Here is a 20341-nt window from a genome sequence, read left to right as displayed (position 1 = left end):
CACAAACTGAACAGGAAAAAGGTTTCTCACCAGTGTGAGTTATTGTTTGGCGAATTAAATCGCCCTTCTGAGAGAATCCTTTGCCACAAAGTGAACACGAAAACGGTTTCTCACCAGTGTGAGTTCTTGTGTGGAGAATTAAATTGCCCTTCTCATAGAATCCTTTGGCACAATCTAAACAGGAAAAAGGTTTCTGACCAGTGTGAGTTCTTGTGTGTCTAATTAAATGGCCCTTGTGAATGAATCCTTTGCCACAATCTGAACAGGAAAAAGGTTTCTCACCAGTGTGAGTTCTTGTGTGGCTAATTAATTCGCCCTTCTGAGAGAATCCTTTGCCACAATCTGAACAGGAAAAAAGTTTCTCACCAGTGTGAGTTCTTGTGTGGCGAATTAAATTGCCCTTGTCAGAGAATCCTTTGCCACAATATGAACACGAAAACGGTTTCTCACCAGTGTGGATTCTTTTGTGGAGAATTAAATTGCCCTTTTCAGAGAATCCTTTGCCACAATCTGAACAGGAAAAAGGTTTCTGACCAGTGTGTATTCTTTTGTGGAGAATTAAATTGCCCTTCTCAGAGAATCCTTTGCCACAAACTGAACAGGAAAAGGGTTTATCACCAGTGTGGATTCTTGTGTGGCGAATTAAATTGCCCTTCTCATAGAATCCTTTTCCACAATATGAACACGAAAACGGTTTCTCACCAGTGTGAGTTCTTTTGTGGGCAATTAATTTGCCCTTCTGAGAGAATCCTTTCCCACAAACTGAACAGGAAAAGGGTTTCTCACCAGTGTGGATTCTTTTGTGGAGAATTAAATTGCCCTTCTCAGAGAATCCTTTGCCACAATCTGAACAGGAAAAAGGTTTCTGACCAGTGTGAGTTCTTATGTGTCTAATTAAATGGTCCTTGTGAAAGAATCCTTTGCCACAATCTGAACAGTTAAACGGTTTCTCACCAGTGTGAGTTATTGTTTGGCGAATTAAATCGCCCTTCTGAGAGAATCCTTTGCCACAAAGTGAACACGAAAACGGTTTCTCACCAGTGTGAGTTCTTTTGTGGCTAATTAATTTGCCCTTCTGAGAATATCCTTTCCCACAAACTGAACAGGAAAAGGGTTTCTCACCAGTGTGGATTCTTGTGTGGCGACTTAAATTGCCCTTCTCATAGAATCCTTTTCCACAATATGAACACGAAAACAGTTTCTCACCAGTGTGAGTTCTTTTGTGGGCAATTAATTTGCCCTTCTGAGAGAATCCTTTCCCACAAACTGAACAGGAAAAGGGGTTCTCACCAGTGTGCATTCTTGTGTGGCTAATTAAATTGCCCTTCACAGAGAATCCTTTGCCACAACATGAACACGAAAACGGTTTCTCACCAGTGTGAGTTCTTTTGTGGTTAATTAATTTGCCCTTCTGAGAGAATCCTTTCCCACAAACTGAACAGGAAAAGGGTTTCTCACCACTGTGGATTCTTATGTGCAGAATTAAATGACCCTTCTGAGAGAATCCTTTGCCACAAATTGAGCAGGCCAAAAGTTTCTCACCAGTGTGGGTTCTTGCATACTTTTTCAAATGACTCTGATCAGTCGTTTTGCCACACATAGATTTGCACGGTTTGTTGTCAGTGTGACATGTCAGATAACCGTCAGACTCTTCATCTTGATCATCATCATATGATGATCTGTTGTCATCATTTTTTGTGCAAGGGTGCTCTGGCTCCTCTTTTTTGATGTCGCGGGATTCCTCTTCTTCCTTCTTCAGTCGCGCAGGACAAGCATCTTCGCTGATGTCTGCATGACACAAAATACAGACACACATGCAATGATGGTGAAAGTTACTCAAAGATACATGAGTTAAGATTACCACTGAGTACCCGGGATAAAATAACATCATTATGATGTTTTTTTTTTTTTTTCATCAATCGTCAGTGACTTATTGACTCGTTGACTGGCAGATGATGTGCAGAAATGTCTGCTCCGGTGACACGGTTTTTGTTGTTCTTGATCCAACTGTAGGACCCGCAGAGTATTGAGTTTTAGGACTACAAAGCTTGGACTTTCTTCTTTCATCAGAATTCTGAGTTAAAAGTCAGAATTCAGAGTAAAAAGTCAGAATTCAGAGTTAAAAAGGCGGAATGTTGAGTTCAGTCGCAATTCTGAGTTAAATGTCACAATTCTGAGTGAAAAAACAGATTTCAGGGTTAAAAGTCGGAATTCTGAGTTAAATGTGTGTGCGTTATTTCCGGGTTGTGTGAACGCTGGTGCGTCAGGCTGCCGCTGCTCACCCGCAGAAAAACATTTTTGTTCTTACTGTAAAGTGTCCTGGAGAGTTTTGAAAGGCGCTTAAAAATTGAATGTATTATTATTATTATTATTATTATCACATTCGTGGCGGATTTTTTTTCAAACTTGGATTATTTTATCCATGTTATCATTTTATGATTTTTTTTATCATTGGTTATTTGTGAAAAGACAACGCCGGCGTCAAAAAATTGCCTTGCCTGCAGTGACCTGCTGGCCAGCTGCTTCCGCCTCTTGCAGCCAATGTGTTTCTGTTTGGATCATGAAGGAGACACTGAGACAAGTGCTGCTTTTACCAGACGTGCCGCTTTTTTTCGTGCAATCTCTCTGTCTGTCTCAGAGCGCACACTTCCTTCTCCCAGCCACACACACACACATACACAGCTTTTAGCACCCACGTGCGTTCTCAGCCGAAGGGCTTCACACCCGTATGCGTCTTGTGGGGAAAAACTTCTTGAACTAAAACATTTTGTCGAACACGAAGCATGGAAAGCTGTTTTTGTCATTTGACATCTGGAACTGTTCAAACAAGCCTACGGTGAGCATGAAAATGTTTTTTTTTGCACGTGCGAGTTCTCATGCGTCTTTAGGGTGACTTTCTTGGGACACATGCTGCAGAGCCAAAGGGATTCTGAAAGGCGCTTGGAAGTTAAATGTATTATTATTATTATTATTATTTCTTATTATGTGCGTTCACTTGTGCTTCATCAGGTTGATCTTGCGGGAGAATCTCTGCCTCTCATGTGTGCATCTCTGTCTAAGCTACTCCTTGACACACACGCACGCACACACACCCACGCAGCGCGCACACACCCACAAACAGGAAGGGACAGAGCGACTGACTCACAGCAGTGAATGCTCGTTTGGTCTCTAGTCAGGCATCGCTCGTCGAACAAGCAAATACGAGTTGCTAATATCATTACAAGAGCTACTTTGTCAGAATCAGTTTGGTCATAAACAAAAGTCCTGATGTCGCACAAGTTTCGAGACTTTTGATGCCTATAAATATGTGATTAGAGCTTTGTGCCTTTGCACCTGTGATTTCCTACAGGCGTTGTATGTTACTTATTTGTGTAAAAAAAAAAACCCATAAAGCCTGTTCAAAAAGACTTGAAAACAAGCGAGACGAGGAGTAAGAGCCAACCTAATTCGTGAAGAACAATTCTTGGCTGCATCCTCCAAATGGCGTCCTGCAGTTGACATTCTTCCTTGTGGTCCTCTTTTTCTTCGCAAAGGTCCTTCTTGTCTTCTGGTGTCCTTCTTGCGTACATTGTTCACACGACAGTTCCAAAATGTTTCGCTAACAATGTCTGCGGAGCGATGCGTTGAGCACTAGGGGCTCTTTGTTAGCGGCTAGAAAACTCGGCTAAGCTAAACAAGGCCTAGAAAGTCCAACGTAGACCGAGACGACTTTAATCGGACACAAGCTTCAACGAAAGATGTTCTAACCGAGCAAGATAGTGGTGGGTGCTCCGAGTGGACGTTTTGAGCACGTCGCCGACAAATTCAAGAGAATTTGGTCAACGGGTGTCGACCGTGTTTCAGTCCGAGCTTGCCTCAAGTCAGCAATTGTGAATACTCGGCATACCGGAAATCTGTCCACAGTGAACGCCATTCACCACCTTTGAAATAAAAGCATTGTAAACCGTCAGCAGTTTGGATATATGTAGCGCTGGACATTCCTGCAGCAGTCTCAGCGTTTTTACAGTCACCAAAGTCGTCGTTTACCTTCATGATTGCTAATATTCACGGGAGAATAATAACGCTCAGCCGTGTCTGCCAGAGGGCGTTTATTCCGCACATGCTCATAAAAGGAAATACAACATCCAGGTCTCACAGATTCACTCATCCGCAGGCAACTTCACTGTGTGAATAACTTAAACATGACTTTGCCACACGTATCATCAAACACACTCAACACTCCCACTCAAAGACATGTTTACAACTCTGTAGTAATAAACAAAACAATTATCCAAATAAGAAATACCTTGTTGCAAAAATAAAACATTTTACAGATTGGCAATATTCTGTAAACTTCAAAATACAATGATACCTTGGTTTACGAACTTAATTGGTTCAGTGTGTAAGGCGAAAAGTGTGTATCCCAAACATTATTTCCGATAGGAAACCATTGAAATGAGAATACAGTGGGGCCTTGGCTTCCGAACTTAATTGGTTCCCAGACAGAGTGTGTAAGGTGAAGTGTGTATCCCAAAAATTCATTTCCCATAGGAAACCATTAAAATGAGAATAATCTTTTCCAGGTCTCCATAAAATATCATTTTCAACTAAATAAACCTTAAAACTACAAACAATATACCTAAATATATGTATAATAAATGTGCTATTGTATTGTAATGAAAGAAATACACTGCACTGTATAATAAAGTCTTGAGAGCCTTGAGAATCCTTTGCCACAAACTGGACATGCAGAAGGTTTCTCACCGGTGTGGATTCTCACATGCACTTTTAAGTGATGCTTCTTTAAGAATCTTTGACCACATTCTTAACAGAGAAAAGGTTTCTCGGCAGTGTGGATTTTTGTGTGGCGTATTAAAGAGCGTTTGTGAGTGAATTTTTGCCACAAACTGAACAGGAAAAAGGTTTCTCACCAGTGTGAGTTCTTGTTTGGCGAATTAAATCGCCCTTCTGAGAGAATCCTTTGCCACAAAGTGAACACGAAAATGGTTTCTCACCAGTGTGATTTCTTGTGTGGAGAATTAAATTGCACTTCCCATAGAATCCTTTGCCACAATCTAAACAGGAAAAAGGTTTCTGACCAGTGTGAGTTCTTGTGTGTCTAAGTAAATGGCCCTTGTGAAAGAATCCTTTGCCACAATCTGAACAGGAAAAAGGTTTCTCACCAGTGTGAGTTCTTGTGTGGCTAATTAATTCGCCCTTCTGAGAGAATCCTTTGCCACAAACTGAACAGGAAAAGGTTTCTCACCAGTGTGAGTTCTTGTGTGGCAAATTAAATCGCCCTTCTCAGAGAATCCTTTGCCACAATCTTAACATGAAATGGGTTTCTGACCAGTGTGAGTTCTTGTGTGTCTAATTAAATGGCCCTTGTGAGAGAATCCTTTGCCACAATCTGAACAGGAAAAAGGTTTCTCACCAGTGTGAGTTCTTGTGTGGCGAATTAAATTGCCTTTGTCAGAGAATCCTTTGCCACAATATGAACACGAAAACGGTTTCTCACCAGTGTGGATTCTTTTGTGGAGAATTAAATTGCCCTTCTCAGAGAATCCTTTGCCACAATCTGAACAGGAAAAAGGTTTCTGACCAGTGTGAGTTCTTATGTGTCTAATTAAATGGTCCTTGTAAAGGAATCCTTTGCCACAATCTGAACACGAAAAATGTTTCTCACCAGTGTGTATTCTTTTGTGGAGAATTAAATTGCCCTTCTCAGAGAATCCTTTGCCACAAACTGAACAGGAAAAGGGCTTATCACCAGTGTGGATTCTCGTGTGGCGAATTAAATTGCCCTTCTCATAGAATCCTTTTCCACAATATGAACACGAAAACGGTTTCTCACCAGTGTGAGTTCTTTTGTGGGCAATTAATTTGCCCTTCTGAGAGAATCCTTTCCCACAAACTGAACAGGAAAAGGGTTTCTCACCAGTGTGGATTCTTTTGTGGAGAATTAAATTGCCCTTCTCAGAGAATCCTTTGCCACAATCTGAACAGGAAAAAGGTTTCTGACCAGTGTGAGTTCTTATGTGTCTAATTAAATGGTCCTTGTGAAAGAATCCTTTGCCACAATCTGAACAGGAAAACGGTTTCTCACCAGTGTGAGTTCTTTTGTGGCTAATTAATTTGCCCTTCTGAGAATATCCTTTCCCACAAACTGAACAGGAAAAGGGTTTCTCACCAGTGTGGATTCTTGTGTGGCGACTTAAATTGCCCTTCTCATAGAATCCTTTTCCACAATATGAACACGAAAACAGTTTCTCACCAGTGTGAGTTCTTTTGTGGGCAATTAATTTGCCCTTCTGAGAGAATCCTTTCCCACAAACTGAACAGGAAAAGGGGTTCTCACCAGTGTGTATTCTTGTGTGGCGAATTAAATTGCCCTTCACAGAGAATCCTTTGCCACAACATGAACACGAAAACGGTTTCTCACCAGTGTGAGTTCTTTTGTGGTTAATTAATTTGTCCTTCTGAGAGAATCCTTTCCCACAAACTGAACAGGAAAAGGGTTTCTCATCACTGTGGATTCTTATGTGGAGAATTAAATGACCCTTCTGAGAGAATCCTTTGCCACAAATTGAGCAGGCCAAAAGTTTCTCACCAGCGTGGGTTCTTGCATACTTTTTCAAATGACTCTGATCAGTCGTTTTGCCACACATAGAAGATTTGCAGGGTTTGTTGTCAGTGTGACATGTCAGATAACCGTCAGACTCTTCATCTTGATCATCATCATTTGATGATCTGTTGTCTTCATTTTTTGTGCAAGGGTGCTCTGGCTCCTCTCTTTTGATGTTGCGGGGTTCCTCTTCTTCCTTCTTCAGTCGCGCAGGACAAGCATCTTCGCTGATGTCTGCATGGCACAAAAAGACAGAGACACATGCAATGATGGTGAAAGTTACTCAAAGATACATGAGTTAAGATTACCACTGAGTACCCGGGATAAAATAACATCATTATGATGTTTTATTTTTTTTTCATCAATCGTCAGTGACTTATTGACTCGTTGACTGGCAGATGATGTGCAGAAATGTCTGCTCCGGTGCCACGGTTTTTGTCGTTCTTGATCCAACTGTAGGACCCGCAGAGTATTGAGTTTTAGGACTACAAAGCTTGGACTTTCTTCTTTCATCAGAATTCTGAGTTAAAAGTCAGAATTCAGAGTAAAAAGTCAGAATTCAGAGTAAAAAGGCGGAATGTTGAGTTCAGTCGCAATTCTGAGTTAAATGTCGCAATTCTGAGTGAAAAAACAGATTTCAGGGTTAAAAGTCGGAATTCTGAGTTAAATGTGTGTGCGTTACTTCCGGGTTGTGTGAACGCTGGTGCGTCAGGCTGCCGCTGCTCACCCGCAGAAAAACATTTTTGTTCTTACTGTAAAGTGTCCTGGAGAGTTTTGAAAGGCGCTTAAAAATTGAATGTATTATTATTATTATTATTATTATTATTATCATTATTATCACATTCGTGGTGGATTTTTTTTTTCAAACTTGGATTATTTTATCCATGTTATCATTTTATGATTTTTTTTATCATTGGTTATTTGTGAAAAGACAACGCCGGCGTCAAAAAATTGCCTTGCCTGCAGTGACCTGCTGGCCAGCTGCTTCCGCCTCTTGCAGCCAATGTGTTTCTGTTTGGATCATGAAGGAGACACTGAGACAAGTGCTGCTTTTACCAGACGGCGCGCACTGCTTTTTTTCGTGCAATCTCTCTCTGTCTGTCTCAGCGCGCACACTTCCTTCTCCCAGCCACACACACATACACAGCTTTTAGCACCCACGTGCGTTCTCAGCCGAAGGGCTTCACACCCGTATGCATCTTGTGGGGAAGAACTTCTTGAACTAAAACATTTTGCCGAACACGAAGCATGGAAAGCTGTTTTTGTCATTTGACATCTGGAACTGTTCAAACAAGCCTACGGTGAGCATGAAAATGTTTTTTTTTGCACGTGCGAGTTCTCATGCGTCTTTAGGGTGACTTTCTTGGGACACATGGTGCCGAGCCAAAGGGATTCTGAAAGGCGCTTAGAAATTAAATGTATTATTATTATTATTTCTTAGTATGTGCGTTCACTTGTGCTTCATCAGGTTGATCTTGCGTGAGAATCTCTGCCTCTCATGTGTGCATCTCCGTCTAAGCTACTCCTTGACACACATGCACACCCACAAACAGGAAGGGACAGAGCGACTGACTCACAGCAGTGAATGCTCGTTTGGTCTCTAGTCGGGCATCGCTCGTCGAACAAGCAAATACGAGTTGCTAATATCATTACAAGAGCTACTTTGTCAGAATCGGTTTGGTCATAAACAAAAGTCCTGATGTCGCACAAGTTTCGAGACTTTTGATGCCTATAAATATGTGATTAGAGCTTTGTGCCTTTGCACCTGTGATTTCCTACAGGCGTTGTATGTTACTTATTTGTGTAAAAAAAACAACAACCCATAAAGCCTGTTCAAAAAGACTTGAAAACAAGCGAGACGAGGAGTAAGAGCCAACCTAATTCGTGAAGAACAATTCTTGGCTGCATCCTCCAAATGGCGTCCTGCAGTTGACATTCTCCCTTGTGGTCCTCTTTTTCTTCGCAAAGGTCCTCCTTGTCTTCTGGTGTCCTTCTTGCGTACATTGTTCACACGACAGTTCCTAAATGTTTCGCTAACAATCTCTGCGGAGCGATGCGTTGAGCACTAGGGGCTCTTTGTTAGCGGCTAGAAAACTCGGCTAAGCTAAACAAGGCCTAGAAAGTCCAACGTAGACCGAGACGACTTTAATCGGACACAAGCTTCAACGAAAGATGTTCTAACCGAGCAAGATAGTGGTGGGTGCTCCGAGTGAACGTTTTGAGCACGTCGCCGACAAATTCCAGAGAATTTGGTCAACGGGTGTCGACCGTGTTTCAGTCCGAGCTTGCCTCAAGTCAGCAATTGTGAATACTCGGCATACCGGAAATCTGTCCACAGTGAACGCCATTCACCACCTTCGAAATAAAAGCATTGTAAACCGTCAGCAGTTTGGATATATGTAGCGCTGGACATTCCTGCAGCAGTCTCAGCGTTTTTACAGTCACCAAAGTCGCCGTTTACCTTCATGATTGCTAATATTCACGGGAGAATAATAACGCTCAGCCGTGTCTGCCAGAGGGCGTTTATTCCGCACATGCTCATAAAAGGAAATACGACATCCAGGTCACACAGATTCACTCGTCCGCAGGCAACTTCACTGTGTGAATAACTTAAACATGACTTTGCCACACGTATCATCAAACACACTCAACACTCCCACTCAAAGACATGTTTACAACTCTGTAGTAATAAACAAAACAATTATCCAAATAAGAAATACCTTGTTGTAAAAATAAAACATTTTACAGATTGGCAATATTCTGTAAACTTCAAAATACAATGATACCTTGGCTTACGAACTTAATTGGTTCAGAGTGTGTAAGGCGAAAAGTGTGTATCCCAAAAATTCATTTCCCATAGGAAACCATTAAAATGAGAATAATCTGTTCCCAGGTCTCCATAAAATATAATTTTCAACTAAATAAACCTTAAAACTACAAACAATACACCTTAATATATGTATAATAAATGTGCTATTGTATTGTAATGAAAGAAAAACACTGCACTGTATAATAAAGTCACTTTATTTTCATTTGTGATGGTCGGTGATGGCTCTTAATTGACACTTGTTGCTTTCTGACTTGTAAGGTCTTACGAAACTGAGGCATCACATTATCATTCATCATGTTGATGATTCTCATAGCCAGTCTTTTCTGGATGGAACTGTTCAATAAAAGCCTGCACATCATTCCACTTAGCAGCAATCTCCTGCTCCTCGCCCTCAGATGACAACTCCTGAATGGCTTGCTTCTGATTGTCCTCTTGAAGGCAAATCAAATCCTGTGTTGAGGACCTCATGATGGTGAGCAACAAGCTCCTCAACGTCATCTGCATCCACTTCGAGTCCCGTAGGTTCTGGCAGAGATTTTTTTACAACAAAAGGCGTGAGTCCGATGATTCCACGGACCCAGAATAACGTGACAAAAGAAGGCGGGCGGGGGCGATCCGTCCAGCCTATCAAGCTAGGCAAAATAAAATGGTACACGGGGGTGCAAAAGCTCGCGATCCCGGAAAGCAACAAACTTACATGATCGCGGTTAACAATCACCTCGGGCGAAACAAAATCTTGTGCTGGCAAGTCCAAGACACTGCCGAGGCGTCGTAATCATGTTACTGGTGAGGTGACAACGACCCGTTGAAATGTCCCAGTATCTGTGATTAGGGGATTGACAGCAGGTGGCTGAGGTCGGGAGCGGCGGCCCCGCCCCAGGTGTCAACTCGCACGTGACAAGTTCTGTGTCATTAGTCACGTGAAAGCATCGAGTAAATAAATCCTTTGTGTAAAACTTTGTTGCGAAGGATGGTAGCAGTGGTGGACTTAGCATATCGGTACCGGGCTCTTTATTTGTAGAATGGTAGTAGGAAGTTACACTCAGAGAATTGACACGCAGATGTCTCACAGAGCTTGAGCGTGGCGTGGAGCAAGTCGTACTGTGAAACTCCGGCTGATGCTGAGCAGGTCTCTGGGAGTTGCGTGTGTGTCTGTGTCCGAGATGATTCTGATCTACTGTCCAGCGACGGCTGCGCCTTTATACCATTTCCAAGCGTGGGAAATGTGTCAGGCTGAGATTCACATGAAAGCCGCGGTGCGCACTTGTGACGCCACAAACGCACACCTCGTTTGTGTTTCTCAATGATCTCCTTCTCCTCGACTGTAATTTTGTTTTGTGTCTTCTTCGGCTGAACACGAGCCAGTGGTGGGGTCTTTTTCAGTGCCATAACAGCAAAAGTATTGTTGAAGACGATCGACGTGTGCACTCAGAGAAAGGGGGTGTGGAAAGGTAGGCTGGCTGGGGCGTCGTTCTGTCGTGTGCTTTGGTGTTCTTCCACCGAAGAATACTCCGCCAGCCGTGGTGGGGCGGCGCTCCATGTGTATCCCGAAAAGCACTGCTTAATCCAATGTTTAATTTTCATAAATTTAATGTTCGTGAACCAAAAATTTCATAAGCCGAGCTGTTCGGAAACCGAGGCCCCACTGTAATCCGCTCCCAGGTCCCCATAAAACATAATTTTCTACTTTCTAATTTTCTAAGCCTTAAAACTACGCAAAATATACCTGATTTTATGGATAATAAATGTGCTTTGTTATTATAATTAAAGAAATACCGTACTGTATAATAAAGTCGTTTTATTTACCTTTGTGATGGTCATTGATGGCTTGATGGAATCGAGTGACCGGTTTCATCAGCAAGGGGACCAGAGATTGTTTTCAGAGTGGGTCGGATGAATGTTACGGAACAGTCTCTGAACACTCTCCTTGCAAGTCCATTTCTCACGTCTTTGTGTTTTTCTTTCACAATTGGTGAATAGGTTTGGGTTTAACCCTAACAGAGGGCTGGAGGAGAAATTGGAAAATTGAAAGATTTTTTAATTTTGATCCAGACGTTTGTGTTTAAATGCAGCTGCAATCGATCGTGGATTCTCAGTGATATTAATACATTCAAATTGGTTGATCTGTGCTAAAGTGCTGAACTACAAACGTTTTTCTGTCTCACAAAGATCTTGAACAAAGAAAAAAGGGTGGGGGCGAGGACCATTTGAGCCATTAGTGAGTGTGTGTGTGTGTGTGTGTGTGTGCATTTGAGCCGTTAGTGAGTCTGTGCGCGTGTGCGTGTGAGCGCAAGTGCATTCATTGTGTGCGTATGTGCATTCATTGTGTATGTGAGCACATCTCGTGGCTGGAGACTTGACACAGCGGGTGTCTTCTTTCTGTTTGACTTAACACTGTGTGCCTTACTGGAAAATAGTTAACAGGAGCATCACTCACTCACTCACTCACTCACTCACTCACTCACTCACTCACTCACTCACTCACCCCATGACCTAGAAGGCCATAGGGGTGACATGATGGACGTCTGGCAAACAGGCGTTTAAGCCCCATGATTCGATCTGGGGAACTGATGTTCCAGAACAATTCAAACACCATAGCACGGGTAGTAAGGTAATGTTAGTTCTTTTTCCACAAATTGGAGTGGCTAAAAACATGCTACGAATTGAATCAATTGATTACAGATTTCAAGTGTTTGTAAATGCCAGCTTGAATGTGGATGAAATGCAAAACACCGAAATTGCGGCAATTAGACAAATGGTGCTGCAAAATAGAATGATTTTGGACCTTTTGACAGCCCCACAAAGGGGCGTCTGTGCCATGGTGGGTGACACTTGTTGTACGTACATACCCGAAGAAGCGAATTCCATAAACATGACTAATGCTTTGTCTGTTATCAGGGATCTCAGAGATGCTATGGCCAAAGATCGACGGATTGATCACCTGTGGAGCTTTGACATGCTCTTCGGGGGCCCGTGGTGTATGACTTTGCTTAGACTGTGTGTGCCTATCGCGATCATGATTGTACTTATTTTCTTAGTCATTGGTTGTATTATTCCATGCTTAAGAGCAACGCTAATGAATATGATAACTAATTCTTAGGTGAACTACGCAAAAGTTTTGTATCAACAAATGTGTGAAGGGGACCCTGTGTTGTAGCTTGGAATTGTACACCATGGCCAGAGTGTGGTTGCTCCAACCAAAAAACGGAGAGCCGAGAAGGAATTTTCTTCGTCAATATTTTGATTGAATTGACCTTCAAGACTCGCAAATGGAGAGGTTGCATATCACAGCAGTAAAGTTATGACAGAGGTTTTTCGCCTTCTCCATGGTAAAGTAAAGTAAAATAAAAAAATGGTTCCCTGTGGAGTTAGTATGACGTGCATGCATGAAAACTGTTTTGGAAATGTGTGCAATGATGTTTAAATGTGCAACAGGAGGGAATGATAGAGTGCTTATGCACATTAGTAAACATATGTTATTTCATGCTTAGATTAGTAAAAATATGTTATTCCATGTTTAGCTTAGTACATATTATGTTATTGCATGTTTAGTTTAGTCTACATGGATTTATGAAGCTTATTAGTTGAATAGTTGCGAAAGCAGAATGTAACAAGTATCAACTCTCAGTCTAATGTTCTCCCCAACTACTTGTCCGTAGCTGATTGGACAACAGATCGCTGCTGTGTGACTTCCAATACTTGTCCGTAGCTGATTGGACGACAGATCGCTGCTGTGTACTTTTAAAACTAGTTTGAGCGGGCGGGCTTGTTGTTCTTGGCTCCCCGCTCCGACGAGAGATGTGCTCTGTTTCACGAGAATAAAGTAGTTTATTCTGTTTACCATCTATCGTCCCCGCTGCTATTTAATCACAAAACTTTGTTGAACACCGAACCAGAAGAGAAACAAGAATTAGAACCAACAGCTCATTCCAACCGACTGCCGTCAGGCTTCTCAATTATCACATGTGGAAGAAAAAAATTGGACACTTGTACTGTAAATATGGGTTGATGCAATACAGCCACATATATCAAGATACCTTTCTTGATACTTGCACTATGTACAGGTTTTTAATGAAACTGGTTTGCACATTTACAGTATACATCTCAGTCTGCTGACATTTTTATTTTTTATTTTATTATGCTTAGAATATCTTGTTGTTGTATCTTGTTTCTATCATTTCACCCCCCACCGCATCCCCTTTCAATTGCTGCTGTGGACTGCCAATGTCCCCATTGTGGGATGAATAAAGGTTTTCTGATTCTTATGAGTTGCAGTTGAAACTGATTGATCTGTCTTGAAGGATAAGTTCAACTCTGTTGAACTGGATGAGTTTTATGCTTCATTAAGTGCAGCCAAATTTCAAAACATCCAAAAGATGGCACTGAACATGCTGGTGTTGTTTGGCTCTCCGTATTTGTGTGAACAGAATTTAGTGTGATGAACACCAACAAAGCACCTCACCGATCCCAGTTCAGTGATGAACACCTCTGGTCTGTTCTGAGAATTGCCACAACAAAACTGACACTGGACATTGATGCACTGGCAAAAACGGGCGATCAACAACACTGTTCCCATGAAAAAGTCATGTGAGTAATAACACGGTCATGCCTTTTTATGTTTATGTTTGATATGTATGCATCTGGTGCTGACCCGGCCCATGTGACATTTTTTTAAGTCAATGTGGCCCCTAAGCCAAGAAGTTTGTCCCCCCCTGACCTAGAACAATGGATGATGTCACTTTTATAGCAAACTCAGCGCTTAGAGGGTTTTTCTCTGGTATGTTGTCTAATCTCACATTTTTCCCTTTCTCTAAAATTTTCAATCCACATCAAAATGTCTTTTTTCTCCATTTGTCTGATCCTAAAACATAGCATCCTTGTCAGCAGTGGATCAGCGAAGTCATGGTGGATTGTGCACGTCTATTACAAGCCTAATGTTGGAACCAAACACGAAGCTGGAGCATCCATTGACAAAAAGAGATTGTCTCTCATCTCCTATCCCACATAAATCCGTTTCAATCGCAAATGAATGTCTCTCTGTGTCTTTGTGTTGTCATGTTATTTGTTATTTTGTTTTTTTTGTTCTTTTGACTTCAAGACGGCGCCGCGAGAGTGGCTGCCTTTCCAGCAGCTCCAGTGTTTTGCTTTTCTACTTTCATTTCTTTCATAACTTTGCTGCTGTGAAATGTAAATTTCTCCACTGCGAGACTAATAAAGGCAAATCCAATCCAATCCAATCCAAAACCGTGACAGTTCCACATACATCCACATTATATTAGGTTCAATTAGATTGGCCTTAATTCGTCTCATCTGTGGAGAAATTTACATTTCACAGCAACAAAGTTATGAAAGGCAGTATAAAATATTAGAAAAACAAACTACAGGAGCTGCTGCAAAGGCAGCCACTCGTGGAGCTATCTTGAAGTCAAAACAACAAAGTTATTTAATTATTTATTTGGTTATTTGGTTTGGATAAGCCTTTATTAGCCCATGTCACTGTAAGATTAGAGCATTGTCATCAAAAGCTGAGTATAGGTTTTGCTTTTTTTGAATGTTGTTGTGCCGATGACCATTTTGTGTTTGGGAGCCTTTTACTGAGCGAGTTGCTTGTTCTGTAGCCACAAAGGGACATAAGTCTTCTTGTGCCAGTCCCAAGCCCGGATAAATACAGAGGGTTGTGTCAGGAAGGGCATCCGACGTCAAAGCTTGGCCAAAACAAACATGCGGATCAAACCTCTAAAGCTGGAGGACAAAGATTTGCTGTGGCGAGCCCACCATTTTTTGGTGTATGTGTTGTTACCTTCACAATCGGGTGATGGAAGTCGGTCGTCGACACTCTCCTCGGAGATGCCATCTTGCGGCAAACTGCTGACATCTGCCTCTTCCTTTTTAATGTGGGGGACTTGTGGATAGTCCAAAGTGGAGCTCTCCGATTTCACGTCTCCGATTAGCTGATTGACGTCTGAAAGAAAAAAAAGAGAGAGTGTTGTTGTGTCAGCAGGTTCGGTAAATGATACAACTTCTGGATAGAGTTGAGGTTCTTTATTAGGACTGCCGTCTTGGTTGGAGGGAGAAGGCACTTGACATGTGTGCCTCTCGTATGCTCTCATCTGACTAACTTGCAGCAGCGGATCCTCCTTTGGTCTATAGCCATGCATCACTAGTCGAACCAATTAAGTTCGTAAGTTGAGGTCTCACTGTAATGTTTACAAATAATTCAGGCAATGACACGTTCACCCAGGCAGAATTCCGAAAAGCCCGAAAAAGAGACCGAAAAAAGTCAACATAAATGCTCAATAAAAACTGACAATTTTAGATAATTAATAAAACAACCCCCCGCCCCCGACAACCAGACCAGGTCTAAGGCACACAAAACCACCTCAGGTATCGAACAATGGGACTGTCGTTCTGATCCAATGTTAGATGAATAAAAATCATCCAAATCAATAAAATAAAAAATGTGGCCTGGTTGGAAATTTGAATCGGACAATGGATGTTGGGATGCATGTTGCAGCGCACAGTCGAATCAACAGTGGTCGAAGTACATCAAATCTTCTTTTCCTTTCGGCTTTTCCTTTCAAGGGGTCGCCACAGCAAATCAGTGTCCTCCATCTTTAGAGGTTTGATCCACGTTTGTTTTGGCCAGTATTAAACAATGGATTGAGACGATCCCCGCCGAATATATTGGGAGCAAGGCACGTCAGCGCTCTTGGAGACGCCGTGCTATTGCACCCCGTGAAATCAACAGCAGTTCAGGGACGTCATCTGAATATGCCCAACAATGGATCGAGATGAATACGTCTAAATCTAATGGCTTTGATATGAATCATTCAATGACGACTGTAGCGCTGGACATTCCTGCAGCAGTCCTAGCGTTTAAACAGTCACCAAGATGGCAGTTTACCTTAACGATGGCCAATACTCACGAGAGAATAGTGACGCATAGCCGTATCAATCATTGGTCTGGGAACTCAACAAACATTTATTCTGCGCATGCTCATAAAAGGTGTGACAACATCCGGGTCTGGCATGATTAGTTCATTCGCAAGTGACATCAATATGTGAAATTACCCAATCATGTCTTTAACACACGCACACACACGCAGGAAGCGAGAGCGCGACAGAGACAGAGAGATAGCAAGCGACGGAGCGAGAGAAAGCGAATGACTCAAAGCAGTGAATGCTCTGTTTGGTCTCTAGTCAGGCATTGCGAGTCGAACAAACAAATACGAGTTGTTCATATTAGCGATGGGAATTCTTTTAGATTGGCTCACTAAAAAGATCCGGCTCATTTGGCTCCCAATGGCTCGTTTTTTTTTTTGTTGCTTCAATTAATTAACTACCAAAAAATCATGTACAATTATGTGACAAACGAATTACTCATGTAAAAAATACACTATATCAAATATTTTTATTTATATGGCTGGATTTATATGTGCACAGAGAGTATCCACTGACTTTCACGTTCCCTGTGGTGACTCTGGTGTGATGATCATCTGTCACTAATTTGTTTTTCATATTAATAATGCGATCATACCGACTAGTACAAAATATCACAATTGAATAATGATAACACCATAATGTAATAACATTTGTCCACCTGTCTGCCCAAACACAGCGCTCCCTCTCCTCACTGCTGCGTGTGTCTGTAATTCTCCTCCCCCTCCTCTACAACGGATATCGACCAATCACGTGCGGATTTAACCGAAGACTGTGGGCGGGCAATAGAGGACAAAAAAAAGTCAGCTCCCATTTCCGGCTCCTTGTTAGGTCCGGCTCTCTTCGTTCACTTTAGAGATCCGGTTCTAAAAGCCGGTTCGTTCGCGAACGACACATCACTAGTTCATATTACAAGAGCCACTTCGTGTCAGATCGGTTAGGTCAGAAACAAAAGTCCTGATGTCGCACAAGTTTCGAGACTTTTGATTCTATAAATATGTGACACAGCCATTGTATGTTACTTATTTGAGCGCTTGTGTACAAAAAAAACAATAAACGAAGCCTGTTCAAAAAGACTTGAAAACAATCGAGACGAGCAGTTAAGAGCCAACCTAATCTGTGAAGAACGATTATTGGCTGCATCCTCAAAATGGTGTCCTGCAGTTGACGTTGTCCCTTGTGGTCCTCTTTTTCTTCACAAAGGTCGTTCTCGTCTTCTGGTGGCCTTCTTGCGTACATTTTTCACACGACAGTTCCAAAATGTTTCGCTTGCGATCTCTGCGGAGCGACGCGTTGAGCACGAGGTCCTCTTTGTTAGCGGCTAGCAAAGTCGGCTAAGCTAAACGAGGCCTAGAAATTCCAACGTACACCGAGACGACTTTAATCGGACACAAGCGGAAAGATGTTCTAACCGAGCAAGATAATGGTGCGCGCTCCGATTGGGCGTTTTGAGCACGTCGCTAACAAATTCGGGAGAATTTGGTCAACGGGTGTCGACCGCGTTTTGGGCCACACATTCCCGAGCTTGCGTCAAGTCAGCAATTGTGACTACTCTGCATCCCGGAAATCTGTCCACAGTGAACGCCGTTCACCACCTTCGAAATAAAAGCATTCTAAGCCGTCAGCGTTTTGGATTTAAATAATGTTTAAAAACAACCCAGGCAACGACGCGTTCACCCATGCAGAATGAAAACGGTCTCAGAATAGCACGAAGAAGAAACAGAAAAAAAGTCGACATAAACTCTCAATCAAAAATGACACTTTACATTATTAAATAAAAACACCACCACCCCCCCCCCCTGCGCAACTATGCAGACCAGGTCGAAGAGTGACACACAAAACCACCTCATGTATTGAACAATTGGACTGTCGTTGTGATCCAATGTTAGATTAATAAAAAGCATCCAAACCAATAAAATAAATGTAGCCCTTGTTTGAAAATTTGAATCGGATAATGGATGTGGGGATGCATGTTGCAGTGCACGCCGTCGAATCAACAGTGGTCGACACAGCGCTCTTGGCATAGGCGATATAGGCCGTCGCCTAGGGCGCCATCTGCTGGAGGCGCGCCGCCACGCCGCCCTTGAATTGTATGAATTGCATTGAATTGTATTGGGGGCGCCGGGATGTAATCTCGCCTCGGGCACCAAATTGGGTAGAGCCGGCCCTGGTGGTCGAAGTACATCAAATCTACTTTTCCTTTCGGCTTTTCCCTTCAAGGGATCGCCACAACAAATCAGTGCCCTCCATCTTTAGAGGTTTGATCCGCATGTTTGTTTTGGCCAGTATTCAACAATGGATTGAGACGCAAGCACGTCATCGCTCTCTCTCCAATTGCACCCCGTGAAATCAACAGCAGTTAAAGGACAACCGACGTCACTTTTTTGTTTTTTAACAGACATCAAGAAAAACGTTTTAGAGCATCTAAAATACCCAAAACACGCAGTATGATATTTTTAGTCAAATGCAAAACACCAATAAAAATGACTTAAAGTTTCCAAAATCTGCAAAAAAATTGAGCTGCGAATTGGGCATTTTCAAAATGTCCCGCCCCCCGTTCGTGACGTCACGCCAAGACGTCTTGCATTGCTAGTGAATCAAAACAATGGCTTGAGATTCGGAGAATATGCTTTCTTGTTACTGTCACGTCACTTGAGGCTTGAGGGCAGGGCTCGAGTGACGAAAGGAAAGCGAGGAGGTTGGATCCAAAATACACGGCGAGACAGATACTCGTGAACAAAAGTCTTTACTGAGGCACGCATGCAAAAATGACAGCAGGGAGAGGTAAGTGAGAGTGATCGGTGACGGCAGACCTGACGGCATGGAAGTAGCAATGGTGGCTTTTAGAATACTCCGACGGAGACGGTATTGTGCGATCGGCAAATACAGTCAGAAAGCACAATCAAGGGAATGACAAACAGCTGTGGGAACCCAGGTGCATGATGATGGGAGGGGCCGTCTCCAGGGAGCAGCGGAGGAGGTGACAGGAGGGGCGGGGCGCGCCCAGGACGAGATGTGACAGTTACACATTCAGTTATGAATATGATTCAAATAGTTCTGAAGAGGAAAGCATACATGTTTGCAATCGATTAACGAATTTATTTGTGCCATTTTGAGGCAACATTGGGGGGAAATCTCCCACCCAAAAAAAGAGGCACAAAATGGTGACCTCCTGTGGCCACCTCCGTTTCCACAGGCTGATAAATTCCTTATATGGCGCTTGGACGTCCTCTTCTGGCCCTCTGGCGGCTTTTGGGTGCAACACGAGGTCCCCAGACCAAATAGTACAGCAAAATACATTGACGTGATGGAAGGACCACTACAATGCGTCTTTTTTACCCCTCAACGGCGGTCCTTTAGTGACGTCACTTACGGACTCGTCACCAACTCAAAAACAAGACTTCCTGAATATTCAGCTCAAGTCTTAAAATGTAAAATATAGCTATATGCGGTGGAATCTTTGTAAAATACGCTCAGTAGAAGTCATTTGAAGCCATTTTACAAATTATGGACACAACTTGTCCAAAGACGTCGGTTGTCCTTTAAGGGACGCCATCTGAATATGCTCAACAATGGATTGAGATGAAAACGCCGAAATCTAATGGCTTGGATATAAATCATTCAACGACGACGTTGAGAGGCCTCAGCCCCGAAAAAAAAACAAAGCCTCATTCTCTGACTTCCCGTACGTGTTGCCCTCCAGTGAATACGCCGCGCCATGGCTTCTTCTTCTTTTCCTTTCGGCTTTTCCCCTCAGGGGTCGCCACAGCGAATCATGTCCTCCATCTATCCCGGTTTTGTGCATCCTCTTCTCTCACACCAGCTACCTTCATGTCCTCTTTGACCACATCCATAAACCTCCTCTTCGGTCTTCCTCTCGGTCTCCTGCCTGGCAGTTCAAGGCTCAGCATCCTTCTCCCAATATAGTCACTCTCTCTCCTCCGGACATGTCCAAACCATCTCAGTCT

At 42.7% G+C, this 20341-nt stretch overlaps 1 protein-coding gene and 1 long non-coding RNA gene across 2 annotated transcripts; one reads left to right on the top strand and one right to left on the bottom strand.

The window, feature by feature from the left end:
* Nucleotides 1-4073: 4073 nt before the first annotated feature.
* LOC148899769 (uncharacterized) lies at nt 4074-17906 on the bottom strand. Its single transcript, XM_088995239.1, has 3 exons — nt 17486-17906; nt 15235-15396; nt 4074-6838 (listed from the first exon to the last, which is right to left on the bottom strand). Exons 1-3 carry the CDS (start codon nt 17610-17612, stop codon nt 5307-5309), a joined length of 1821 nt encoding a protein of 606 aa, XP_088851365.1. The 5' UTR covers nt 17613-17906; the 3' UTR covers nt 4074-5306.
* LOC148899770 (uncharacterized) lies at nt 6988-14460 on the top strand. The gene is made up of 2 exons (XR_016114822.1): nt 6988-7905; nt 13862-14460. It is a non-coding gene; the product is annotated as an uncharacterized LOC148899770 (long non-coding RNA).
* Nucleotides 17907-20341: the final 2435 nt, after the last annotated feature.

Source organism: Hippocampus bargibanti, linkage group LG04, assembly GCF_051943395.1.
Source record: "Hippocampus bargibanti isolate YZ-2025 linkage group LG04, ASM5194339v1, whole genome shotgun sequence".
In the NCBI taxonomy this organism is placed as follows: Eukaryota; Metazoa; Chordata; class Actinopteri; order Syngnathiformes; family Syngnathidae; genus Hippocampus; species Hippocampus bargibanti.
The sequence above is the reverse complement of the archived record's forward strand: the minus strand, read 5'-3'. Positions and strand labels throughout refer to the sequence as shown.

What these genes read in the sequence shown, in the direction of transcription:
- LOC148899769 (XM_088995239.1), bottom strand. Translation starts at nt 17,612, where the DNA reads ATGTACGCAAGAAGGCCACCAGAAGACGAGAACGACCTTTGTGAAGAA. An exon ending in AATCGTTCTTCACAGATTAG is followed by an intron (nt 15,397 to 17,485) that starts GTTGGCTCTTAA and finishes TTTTTCTTTCAG; the next exon opens with ACGTCAATCAGCTAATCGGA. An exon ending in TCCATCACCCGATTGTGAAG is followed by an intron (nt 6,839 to 15,234) that starts GTAACAACACAT and finishes TGTGCCATGCAG; the next exon opens with ACATCAGCGAAGATGCTTGT.